Genomic DNA, 12,121 nt, shown 5'->3' with positions numbered 1-12,121 from the left:
CTTGGCTTCACCAAGATGCAAGTGGAAGTATGTAACTTATATTATTTTCTCATGAGTTCTGAATATTTCTGAGCGTCTTCGTTTTCTTGAGTAGGCATGGGGTTAATGTTAATGTTGTTTATGGACTGTTTTCCAGGCAATTCAGAAATACTTTTGCCCAAACTGTGAGCATAAGATACATCAATGCTTCATTTGCAAGAACCTTGGCTCTTCTGATAATTCTGCTGGGGCTGCAGAGGTATGAAATTATTGATCTTATATGTTGAATTCTGTTCAGACGTGTTTTGTTGATAATGGTGACTGTCATCTAACTTGGATGAGCTTTGTGTTTTAAACCTGTTCTTAGGTTTTCCAATGCGTGTCAGCCACCTGCGGCTACTTTTATCATCCTCGTTGTGTCACAAGACGGCTACGTTTAGGAAATAAAGAAGAGTCTGAAGCACTAGAGAGACAAATCATTGCAGGAGAGTTTACATGCCCATTGCACAAATGCAGTGTCTGTGAAAACGGAGAGGTTAAGACAGACTCTAATTTGCAATTTGCTGTTTGCCGGCGATGTCCAAAGTCCTACCACAGAAAATGCCTGCCGCGGTATACCTCCATTCACTTGTCATTCTTTTTTTATTGCTATCTCAGAGCTCTATTTGAATTACTGTCTTGTTGTTTTGTAGGGAAATTTCTTTTGAAGATATTGAGGACGAGGATATATTTACTAGGGCATGGGATGGACTCTTGCACAACCGTGTACTCATATATTGCCAGTAAGATTTTTTATATGGTGTATCTTTCTGTGTAAATTTATAAGTATACTTACCTTGAGACATCCATTTGAATGATTTCCCTTGCCTAGAGAACATGAGATAGATGAAGAACTCCTGACACCAGTTAGAAACCATGTAAAGTTTCCTTTCACCGAAGAGAAGAAGGCCTTCATAAAAGAAAGAAAAAGAATACTAGAATCACATGTGGCACGAGATAGAGAGAGACCTCAGGTTAAGGATCCTTGTAAGGATCCTGCCTTACAAGATACTTGTGGAACAGCTTCTGTTAAATCCTGTAGAAGTTCGTTTCCTTCATCAAAAGATGGTGTCTCAACAAAGAAGCAAAGATTAGTGTCATCTGTACCAGACCATTTGAGAAAGCGAAATGATGTTGATCCATCGATAAAGTATAAAGTGGTTCCACAGAAATCCCAGAAGATGATGGAAGATCCCCGTGAAGCTGGCAAAAACAAGCTGGGAGTCAAAGAGGCACGTGAAGTTGGTAAAAGCAAGGTTTCTCTGGGTGAGCGGTTGTTTAATTACGTTCAGGAACCTAACATAGTAAAGCCTGGGCGCGTGGATCCAGTTGATAGCAAGCACCATAAGACTGACTCAATTGCCTCCAAGGAGCCAGGAAGTGAAATTCATGCATTGGACAACGACTCTCAAAGGAGGTTAGTATTTTATTGTTTAAAATTCCAGTTTCCCTTAAAAATCTATTTAGGACCTATTAGTAAATTTTTTACATCGTATCTATTTTTGCCAATGTAGGCTCTTGGCGGTAATGAAAAGAGCTACTGAAGAAATAACTATGGGTACTATTTTAAAGAAATTCAAAGTTCAATCTATGCACACAAACTCCACAAGGAATGTTGTGGACAAGACGATCACTATGGGGAAGGTAGAGGGCTCAGTTCAGGTGGGCTAGAAATCTGAATCCGATCACTATTTGGCCTCTCTTAGCTCTATTTCTGACTTTAAATTTTGTTTCTTCAGGCTGTCAGAACAGCACTAAAAAAGCTTGAGGAAGGAGGAAACATCGAGGATGCTAAAGCAGTTTGTGAGCCAGAGGTTCTGAGACAAATCTCCAAGTGGAAGGTCCTAAGCTTATTTCTGCATCCTTTTTATATGTCTTTGCTTGCAACTAATTTTTTTGCTAATCCTCTAGATCTTTATTTCTTTTGCTTCAGGATAAGCTCAAAGTTTATCTTGCTCCTTTTATCCATGGTGCACGCTATACCTCCTTTGGACGTCATTTTACTAATCCTGAAAAACTTCAACAGGTAATCTATCCTCTTAAAAGCATTAATAAGATTAAGGTCTAAGCAGTTGACCACAAAAAAAAAAAAGATTTAAGGTCTAAGCATCCTATAAGTAAAAAGGATTTCGGTTCACACTTAATAATCGTCAAGGAGAAATGACTCTTAAAAATGTAGGCTGTTTACACCTTTTCAATTAGCTTACTTAATCTGTCTTCTGTGAGGATTATTATGCTGTTGGCTTACACTTTCTGCCACCTGCTTTTTATACACTGTTAAACTCTGGCTCATGTATCTGAAGCTTGATGCCTGATCGGACCCTATTACTTTGTCATGCAGATTGTTGATAGGCTCCATTGGTATGCAGAAGATGGTGATATGGTGAGATTTGCTCACAAACGTTATCTGTTCGGGTTTAATTTTTTTGTTTACGTGTCTTACAATTCTGAAGTATGATATTGTTAGTATTATGATCAATTTCTTGCGCATAAACAATGATGTCTGGTTTCTGGTATCTCTTCCAACAGATAGTCGACTTCTGTTGTGGCGCTAATGACTTCAGCTGTTTGATGAAAACGAAGCTTGAAGAAAGGGGGAAGAAATGCTTATATAAAAATTATGATCTTATTCAATCGAAGGTAAGGTCTTCCAACTGACACGGAAACAACATGTACTGGATCGTAGTGTGTTCTATTATTCATCAGTCTTCTAGGAATATTCATTGAATTATTTATCTTACTTTCAGAATAGTTTCAATTTTGAGAGAAAGGATTGGATGACTGTACGCAAAGATGAGTTGGAACCAGGTTCAAAGCTGGTAAGATACAAATTTCCTTTAAATCTGAACCTTGTGTTAGCTCCCGTGACATTGAAATAGTTTGGGTTGTATCCAACTATTTATATTTTTGGCATTATGAGTAGATTATGGGGCTAAATCCACCATTTGGAGTCAATGCTTCTCTTGCAAACAAGTTTATTGCTAAGGCTCTTGAGTTTCGCCCAAAGATTCTCATCCTCATTGTTCCTCCGGAGACTGAAAGGTTTCAGTTTCCATCTATCTCATCTGCTCCTCTGTACCATTTCTTAACGACTCTTCTCTCCCTCTTTTGTTAAATCTCTCACTTTTCTCAACAGGTTAGATAAAAAGAAGTCATCTTATGTGCTCATATGGGAGGATAAAACGTTCCTATCTGGAAATGTAAATCATTCGCTCTTCTTTTGGTTTGCCCTCTCTTGATTTAGCTTTCTGAGAGATTGAGCCTTTCTTGAGTTTCTATTAATGTTTTGTTTTCTTGTCNAAATTCAAAGTTCAATCTATGCACACAAACTCCACAAGGAATGTTGTGGACAAGACGATCACTATGGGGAAGGTAGAGGGCTCAGTTCAGGTGGGCTAGAAATCTGAATCCGATCACTATTTGGCCTCTCTTAGCTCTATTTCTGACTTTAAATTTTGTTTCTTCAGGCTGTCAGAACAGCACTAAAAAAGCTTGAGGAAGGAGGAAACATTGAGGATGCAAAAGCAGTTTGTGAGCCAGAGGTTCTGAGACAAATCGCCAAGTGGAAGGTCCTAAGCTTATTTCTGCATCCTTTTTATATGTCTTTGCTTGCAACTAATTTTTTTGCTAATCCTCTAGATCTTTATTTCTTTTGCTTCAGGATAAGCTCAAAGTTTATCTTGCTCCTTTTCTCCATGGTGCACGCTATACCTCCTTTGGACGTCATTTTACTAATCCTGAAAAACTTCAACAGGTAATCTATCCTTTTAAAAGCATAAATAAGATTAAGGTCTAAGCAGTTGACCAAAAAAAAAAAAATTAAGGTCTAAGCATCCTATAAGTAACAAGGATTTCGGTTCACACTTCCGTTAACTAGTGAGAAAGAATAATCGTCGAGGAGAAATGACTCTTAAAAATGTAGGCTGTTTACACCTTTTCAATTAGCTTACTTAATCTGTCTTCTGTGAGGATTATTATGCTGTTGGCTTACACTTTCTGCCACCTGCTTTTTATACACTGTTAAACTCTAGCTCTAGCTCATGTATCTGAAGCTTGATGCCTGATCGGACCCTATTACTTTGTCATGCAGATTGTTGATAGGCTCCATTGGTATGCAGAAGATGGTGATATGGTGAGATTTGCTCACAAACGTTATCTGTTCGGGTTTAATTTTTTTGTTTACGTGTCTTACAATTCTGAAGTATGATATTGTTAGTATTATGATCAATTTCTTGCGCATAAACAATGATGTCTGGTTTCTGGTATCTCTTCCAACAGATAGTCGACTTCTGTTGTGGCGCTAATGACTTCAGCTGTTTGATGAAAACGAAGCTTGAAGAAAGGGGGAAGAAATGCTTATATAAAAATTATGATCTTATTCAATCGAAGGTAAGGTCTTCCAACTGACACGGAAACAACATGTACTGGATCGTAGTGTGTTCTATTATTCATCAGTCTTCTAGGAATATTCATTGAATTATTTATCTTACTTTCAGAATAGTTTCAATTTTGAGAGAAAGGATTGGATGACTGTACGCAAAGATGAGTTGGAACCAGGTTCAAAGCTGGTAAGATACAAATTTCCTTTAAATCTGAACCTTGTGTTAGCTCCCGTGACATTGAAATAGTTTGGGTTGTATCCAACTATTTATATTTTTGGCATTATGAGTAGATTATGGGGCTAAATCCACCATTTGGAGTCAATGCTTCTCTTGCAAACAAGTTTATTGCTAAGGCTCTTGAGTTTCGCCCAAAGATTCTCATCCTCATTGTTCCTCCGGAGACTGAAAGGTTTCAGTTTCCATCTATCTCATCTGCTCCTCTGTACCATTTCTTAACGACTCTTCTCTCCCTCTTTTGTTAAATCTCTCACTTTTCTCAACAGGTTAGATAAAAAGAAGTCATCTTATGTGCTCATATGGGAGGATAAAACGTTCCTATCTGGAAATGTAAATCATTCGCTCTTCTTTTGGTTTGCCCTCTCTTGATTTAGCTTTCTGAGAGATTGAGCCTTTCTTGAGTTTCTATTAATGTTTTGTTTTCTTGTCTATTCCTTTCAGTCATTTTACCTGCCTGGTTCTGTCAATGAGGAAGACAAACAATTGGAAGACTGGAACAATGTTCCTCCGCCGCTTTCTCTCTGGAGTCGGTCCGACTTTGCAGCCAAGCACAAGAAAATAGCGGAAAAGCATTGCCACTTGTTTAGAGATGTGGGGAGCTCAAATTTAGGGAAAGTAGAAGAAGAAGCAAACGGATCTTTGCATCCACTTGGAGCTTTTGTGGGCATGTGTACTACTATTCCTAGAGATAGTCCTTCCACATTGGACAACGAAGATGTTCCTATGGAACAGGATGAAATTGAGGTAGCTGAGTGTGTTACTAACATTTTGCTCTCTGAGAAAATCGAAACACGGGAAGCTATAGCACGTGTACATCAGTCAGATCACTTGTCAAAGAGAAGTCAGCTGGAAAAGGAGGAGAAGACCAAAGACTGCTCTGGTAGGAAGCTTGGGAAGTCCGTGGATGCTAATGATGTGGATTTGAAGAGCAATGACATGGAAGAGGATCCAGGAGAGTTGAATAGAGCGCAAGAGAGCATCAAAGTTAAAATTCCCGAAATGTCATCTGATTGGCAGAGTCCTGTTAGGGCATCCCCAGATGATATATATGATGTCTGCACATCAATTTCCAATACAACATCTCAAAGACCTCACGAATCTGTAGAAGTATCTCTGCCTACAATAACGAGGACAAAAAGTAACTTGGGAAAGAATATTAGAGAACCTGATAGTAAAGTGCAGGGCATTGGAAAACCTGAAGTGACACTGAATAGGCCAAGCTCTGTAAGATCTTCTAGAGAGGACATCTTTACTGTCCGTCCATCGCCAGCAAATACGGGTCAGAAGCCATTTGAAGCTTTTGAACCATCTCATGGTGCAACTTTATCCCATTTCGACGATGGTCTTGCTGCTAAGTATGGCCTTGGTGGAGGCTACAGAATGCCGGATCCTCCTTTCATACCGGATCAGTTTGATTTCCGAGGATATTCAGACCTCAATAGAGGGGTTAGTCCAAGAGAGTATTCACAGCAATACGTTGGGCACTTGGACCCCATGTTAGCTCCTCCAAATCTGATGGACAATACATATCTATTGCAACAACGTTATGCACCTCACTTCGATCAGATGAATTACCAGAGGATGAGCTCTTTCCCAACTCAGCCTCCAATGCAACCTAGTGGACACAATCTCTTTGATCCTCATGGCTTTCCACTGCAACCGCCACCGCCTCCACCTCCACCACCTAGTGACTTTGAAAGGAGTCCAAGGGGTTTTGCACCTGGCCCGAACCCAAACTACCCTTATATTAGTCGATCTGGCGGTTGGATTGATGACTAGACTATCACTAACTATCCTTGTAGTTGCAACATTTGTAGTTTGATAGATCTTTTGTGTATCACTCTCTGAAATTAATTGTAGGAAGAAGAGAAGAAATCTTGAACTTTTCTCTGCCACTCATGTCTAAGAGCTAGTGGGCCTTTTGGCTATTCAATAATATCAAAAAGAAAAAGGAAGCCAGCTTTGTATTGTCATTTAAACTTTCAAGACCATATATATTGGGGAAAACGAGCTATTTCCCCCTGAAAACTATCATATCGTTCTATATAGAGTCTGAACTTTAACCCGATCTAGATATCTCCTAAAAACAAGTTCGATTCCTATTTCTCCGTGAGAAAAAAGTTCCATGCTTATTTCTCCATAGATCTCGCTTTAATTGGTTAACAAACTAAACCTTATAGAAAACCGCTCAAACCGATACCAAACCACTTATGTCAAGTTTTTCATCTGATTAAAACCAAAAAAAAAAAATTGGATCCTTTTTCTTCGTTTCTTTTTCATTGTTTCACTTCTGATTCCAGATTTTTGTGAAAAAAACTGAATTACCAAAAACAATTTCCACTACATTATTCACATCTCTGTTTTTGCAAACACCATTAACCACATTATGAAGCAGGCCACAATGTTTCTTATCTCCGTCTCCAAAACAAGGTGCTCCACCGTGAACCTCTCTCCACTCTCCTCACCCAATCCATCTCCAAGCACGTCGAACAAATCCAATAATCTTCCTAAAAAGCTTCCTACATCGTCGCAGCTCAATTATTGCTTCACCACCGTAATCAGATTTGGTTTCAGCCTCCGTAGAATCTTCAACGTCTCGATTTCGTTTCCGGTGATGTCGTATAACCAGTGCTGCATCCAATGAACAACCAACCACACTACCACAGCTTTGCCTTGTCTTGTCCCGAGTTGACTCGGATCGATTTGGTTTCCAATTGGATAAAATTGAACTGGAAGTTAAACGATGACGCGAAATCGGCAAGTCTCTGGCAGGTTGAAGCTAGTAGATCGGAGGAGAAGCCAAATCGATTAGAGTTTTTGAAGATGTGAAACAGATCACGTCAAAATGGATGATATGTAGATCGGAACTGCTGCTACATAGATCTGCAGTCACCATCATCAGAGCTGACATCATCACATCACAGTTCCCCATCATCAAAGGGAGAAAGCCGAAGGAAGAAGAAAGCCATCGGGCTTCCTATTTCTTTCACATATTCAATAAATAAATTAAATTATTTTAGTTTAGGTTTATTTCGGTTTAGTGATTCGTTAGTTAGTTGGTTTAAAACAGTATACCAAACAAACCGACGTGTGTGGGTAATTAGATGAAAATTCTTGTTTTACCGGGGAAATAGATTTAGAACTACGGATTAGAGGAGATATACGTTGAGAACTATTTTTTCAAAGATATCTAGATGGGGGTTAAAGTTCGGGCTCTATATAGAACGATATGATAGTTTTTAGGGGTAAATAGCTCGTTTCCCCATATATATTGTTGTAACTTGTAATTCTTTAATACAGGACCACGCCAAACACTGGTGCTTCCTCAGAATTTGCAAACAACAGATCTGAGAAATGGAAGAAAACATAAGAAACTTAATCGAGGTATGGATCTATGCGTTAATATCTTTATCCTACTGTTATTTCATATCATCTAAAATCTCCAAAGGTGTTCTTCGTCTCCTCTCTATCCTTCCAATCTGCATTCTGTTTCTTCTTCTTCCTCTGTTACTCTCTTGTGTGCATTTTTGCGCCATTTCAGCTCTGTTTCTCTCATGGCTCGCAAACTTCAGACTTATTCTCTTTGCCTTTGATCAAGGACCTTTGTGTCCACTTCCCCCTAAACTCTCCCGTTTCATATGCTTTGCTTGTTTACCCATCAAAATCAGACAAACCCCTTCTCCAGATGCGATCAAGAATCTTCGTTGTAAGAATGAACCTATGCCTAAATGGGTCCTGGCTGTCAAATTTTTGGCCTTGGGCGTCTTGTTACATGTCTATGAATACAGGGATGGTTTGCCTCGGTTTGTTGTCTTGGCTCTTTATTGTCTCCATTTATACCTTGAGGTGGAACTTGTCTTGGTGTTTGTTGGAGCCGTGGTATCTACTCTTCTTGGCTGTGACATCGAGCCAGTGTTCAATGAGCCCTACCTAGCCACCTCTTTACAGGACTTCTGGAGCCGCAGATGGAACCTCATGGTTTCAGCCGTCCTACGCTCAACGGTACACATCCCCGTTCAGCGTTTTTTCAAACACTTACTCCATGCCGACGGGGCTACGTTTGCTGGGGTCTTGGCCTCGTTCTTTGTCTCAGGCGTGATGCATGAGCTGATCTTCTTTTACATGATCCGCCAGCCTCCAACTTGGGAAGTCACTTGTTTCTTTGTCTTGCACGGTGCTGCAACAGCCACTGAGATAGCGGTGAAGAGAACACACTGGTGGAGGCCACCGTACCGGGCTGTCTCTGGTCTTGCAGCGTTGACGTTTGTTAGTCTTACGGGCGTTTGGCTATTCCGCCCTCAAATACTGAGAAACGATGTTCATGAGAGAGCGATTGGTGAATGTTTATCAGTTATTGACTTTGCCAAACGCAAGTTATTCACTTCTCCATGATTCTTTTTTGTTTTTTTTTTTCTCAATGCAAAGGCTAAATTTAGTTTCTCTTCAATGTGTGAAAGAAACCGAATATAGAAGTGTGAGACACGTTGTGTAGAGTATGAAGCGTTCTTAAAGCGCAACAAAACTAAATAATATGGCTTGCAGAATTTAAGAAAAGTCATGAAGACAAGAACACGTAAACCTCAAACAATGTGTCCAACGAATGATGAATCTAGAGATGCAGAGAGAGGCAACACTAGTTTATTAATAGTCCGACTCTGTTAACAATGTGTAGCTGTCATATTTTGTTTCCACAATTTTCTATTCTGAAAGTGTTTGATTCAATCTTATTATTTTTTAAATACACATCTTTATCAAGTCAAACCCTCGGTGATTGGGAGAAAAAAAAAAAAAAGAAGATCTAGATTCTAGAGACATGGAGGACGAATTCAAGAACTTCATCAAGGTTTGGGTTTCAGAAATAATCTCGATAATCTTATTGTTACTACATATCAACTAGAATCAAAGCTGGTGTTTTTCGATTGCTCACTGTTCTTCCTGTCTGTGCTCTCTTTCTTGTTCTTCCTCTGTTTTTTTCCTCTGTTCACTTCTCTGAACTTACAGCATTTTTCCTCTCATGGCTCGCAAATTTCAAACTCGTCCTCTTCTGCTTCGATCAAGTTCCCCTCGTCCCACTTCCCTCAAATCTCTTCCGATTCATCTGCTACACTTGCTTCCCTATCAAGTCACAACAAAACCCTAATCCACAAAATCAAATCCCCAAATCGGTTTTCGCCATTAAAGTTGCCATGTTTGGTGTGTTGTTACAAATGTATGGATACAAACAATATATGTCTCCAACTGTGCTACTGGTTCTCTATTCTCTACATATATACTTGGAGCTTGAGTTTGCTTTAATGCTCGTCAAAGTATTGGTCTTTGTCACTCTTGGGTGCGATCTAGAGCCACAGTCCAATGAACCATACTTAGCCACTTCTCTTCAAGACTTCTGGGGTCACCGGTGGAATCTTATGGTCCCCGCAATCCTTCGGCCGGCCGTTTACACCCCGGTTCGGCGACTTGCCCAACAGATAATGAACTCCGATCAGGCTTTGTTCTTGGGAGTTCTCGCAACGTTCCTTGTCTCCGGTGCGGTTCATGAGCTGATCTTCTTCTATATGACGCGTGAGATGCCTACAGGGGAAGTCACTTGGTTCTTTGTGTTACATGGAGTTTGCACTGCTACAGAAGTGGCGGTAAAGAGGACGAGTTTAGTGCAGCGGTGGTCGAGAGTGAGTCCTACGGTGTCACGGCTTCTCACGGTGGGGTTTGTGGTTGTGACGAGTGGTTGGTTGTTTTTCCCTCCTCTTATTAGGAGTTGCATGATCGAGAGACTCGCTAACGAAGCCTTTTAGTTTATTGAATTCGTCAAGCACAAGCTTTTTTACTTGTAAGTGATAAATCGCTAAATTATTATTCAAGAGTGTGAATGTGTTACTATAGCTAACACTAAAGAAAGGTTTATGTGATTTGTTTTTATTAGAAGTCAAATCGTAGAAACGTCTTTGTTTTATATATAGGTCATCTACTCGTTGATCAAATGATTAATGAAGAGCAACTATAATAGTGACTATTAATTCATAATCGTAGTATCCGAAATATTAATTCTGAAGAAACTAGAAAGACATTAGAAAGACTTTTATTGTTACAAACATTAAGAAAATGACTTGATGGACCCTTTATCTTTTATCCTCTCTTTTTGGTTTTTTACAACATTTGAAATATTTTTTTTGAATAAACCAAAATAGAAATGACGCAAACTTGACAAATGTGAAACGTAATACCATTTATGGATTTTGACATTTTTCCATGTTTTTTTGGATAAATATTACATAAGTCGCATACTGCACACAATTAGCAACCGACAGAACCAAGAGAGAAAGAGAGCGATGGAAGAAGAGTTGAGAAACTTAATCAAGGTTTGGATTTCTGTCTTAATCTCCACATCTTACTGTTACTACATCTCTGCAAAACTCCCCAAGGGGTTTCTACGTCTCCTCTCAATTCTTCCCATCTTCATCACCTTTCTTCTTCTTCCCCTCCTCCTCTCTTCTGTTCACTTCTGCGCTATCTCATCTTTCTTCTTCACATGGCTCGCAAATTTCAAGCTCCTTCTCTTCGCTTTTGATCAAGAACCTCTAAGCCCACTTCCATCAAATCTCTCCCGTTTCTTCTGCTTCTCTTGTTTCCCCATCAAAACCAATATTCGAAACCCTTCTTCAAATCGAATCTACAACAAACCTATCTCTAAATGGGTTCTTGCTATCAAAATTTTGATATTTTCTTTCATATTACATGTGTATAGTAACAACTATGATAGTGATTTATCTCAGTCCGCTTTCTTGGCTCTCTTTATCATCCATGTTTACCTTGAGGCAGAACTTATCTTAGTCTTCGTCCGTGCCTTGCTCTCTACACTTCTTGGTTGTGATCTCGAACCGGTCTTCAATGAACCTTACTTAGCCACTTCTTTACAAGACTTCTGGAGCCGTAGATGGAACCTCATGGTCCCAGCCGTACTCCGTCCAGCCGTCCACATACCGGTTCAGAGATTTACTGCACCGTTACTCGGTCTACAATGGGCTTTCTCTGCTGGAATGTTAGCCACGTTTCTTGTCTCAGGGTTAATGCATGAGCTGATTTACTTTTATATAATCCGTAAACCTCCAACTTGGGAAGTCACTTGCTTCTTTCTGTTGCATGGAGTTGTAACTTCCGCGGAGATAGCTATTAAGAGGATGAGGTGGCTTCCTCCACCGCACAAGGCGGTCTCAGGTCTTGCGGTTGCGGCGTTTGTGCTCGTTACTGCCGGTTGGTTGTTTTACCCTCAAGTGTTGAGAAATGATGTGCACAAGAGAGTGATAAGTGAATGTTTGTTGGTTACTGACGTTGTTAAAAACAAGTTGTCCCTATTTTAATGTAACGCCTAGTTTATCCTCATCATTGTTATTATCGACAACAGTCACATGCGTTACAAATTTGGACACTCCAATGAAGTCAATGATTATTGTATTCATTTTTTTTTTTTTTTGTTAAAGAAAAAGACA

At 39.6% G+C, this 12,121-nt stretch overlaps 3 protein-coding genes and 1 pseudogene across 4 annotated transcripts; all 4 read left to right on the top strand.

Moving 5' to 3' along the window:
* Positions 7–6,596, top strand: LOC104761573 (protein ENHANCED DOWNY MILDEW 2-like). Of its 2 annotated transcripts, XM_010484678.2 has the most exons (15): positions 7–27; positions 137–238; positions 347–591; positions 672–761; positions 851–1,435; positions 1,533–1,592; positions 3,321–3,408; positions 3,486–3,587; positions 3,680–3,772; positions 4,109–4,150; positions 4,297–4,407; positions 4,515–4,586; positions 4,691–4,809; positions 4,904–4,967; positions 5,079–6,596. In XM_010484678.2, the coding sequence occupies exons 1-15, from the start codon at positions 16–18 to the stop codon at positions 6,414–6,416; spliced, it is 3,123 nt and encodes a 1,040-aa protein (XP_010482980.1). In that variant the 5' UTR covers positions 7–15; the 3' UTR covers positions 6,417–6,596. The 2 variants fall into 2 exon arrangements, with proteins under 2 accessions (XP_010482980.1, XP_010482981.1); XM_010484679.2 differs by lacking the exons at positions 3,321–3,408; positions 3,486–3,587; positions 3,680–3,772; ... (3 more) ...; positions 4,691–4,809; positions 4,904–4,967 and adding exons at positions 1,758–1,859; positions 1,952–2,044; positions 2,360–2,401; ... (2 more) ...; positions 2,942–3,060; positions 3,155–3,218 and having other exon boundaries at positions 1,533–1,680.
* LOC104761572 (probable long-chain-alcohol O-fatty-acyltransferase 1) lies at positions 6,693–9,191 on the top strand. The gene has a single exon (XM_010484677.2). The coding sequence runs from the start codon at positions 7,992–7,994 to the stop codon at positions 9,027–9,029; it is 1,038 nt and encodes a 345-aa protein (XP_010482979.1). The 5' UTR covers positions 6,693–7,991; the 3' UTR covers positions 9,030–9,191.
* LOC104761571 lies at positions 9,263–10,558 on the top strand (annotated as a pseudogene).
* LOC104761570 (probable long-chain-alcohol O-fatty-acyltransferase 2) lies at positions 10,898–12,012 on the top strand. Its single transcript, XM_010484675.2, has one exon. It carries the CDS (start codon positions 10,964–10,966, stop codon positions 11,990–11,992), a length of 1,029 nt encoding a protein of 342 aa, XP_010482977.1. The 5' UTR covers positions 10,898–10,963; the 3' UTR covers positions 11,993–12,012.

The sequence above is a fragment of the Camelina sativa genome, chromosome 18, assembly GCF_000633955.1.
Source record: "Camelina sativa cultivar DH55 chromosome 18, Cs, whole genome shotgun sequence".
NCBI classification, from domain to species: domain Eukaryota; kingdom Viridiplantae; phylum Streptophyta; class Magnoliopsida; order Brassicales; family Brassicaceae; genus Camelina; species Camelina sativa.
Note: the sequence above shows the minus strand (reverse complement) of the source record. Positions and strands in the feature narration are given on the sequence as shown.

What these genes read in the sequence shown, in the direction of transcription:
- LOC104761573 (XM_010484678.2), top strand. An exon ending in CGTGTACTCATATATTGCCA is followed by an intron (nt 762 to 850) that starts GTAAGATTTTTT and finishes TCCCTTGCCTAG; the next exon opens with AGAACATGAGATAGATGAAG. An exon ending in GACAACGACTCTCAAAGGAG is followed by an intron (nt 1,436 to 1,532) that starts GTTAGTATTTTA and finishes TTGCCAATGTAG; the next exon opens with GCTCTTGGCGGTAATGAAAA.
- LOC104761570 (XM_010484675.2), top strand. Translation starts at nt 10,964, where the DNA reads ATGGAAGAAGAGTTGAGAAACTTAATCAAGGTTTGGATTTCTGTCTTA.
- LOC104761572 (XM_010484677.2), top strand. Translation starts at nt 7,992, where the DNA reads ATGGAAGAAAACATAAGAAACTTAATCGAGGTATGGATCTATGCGTTA.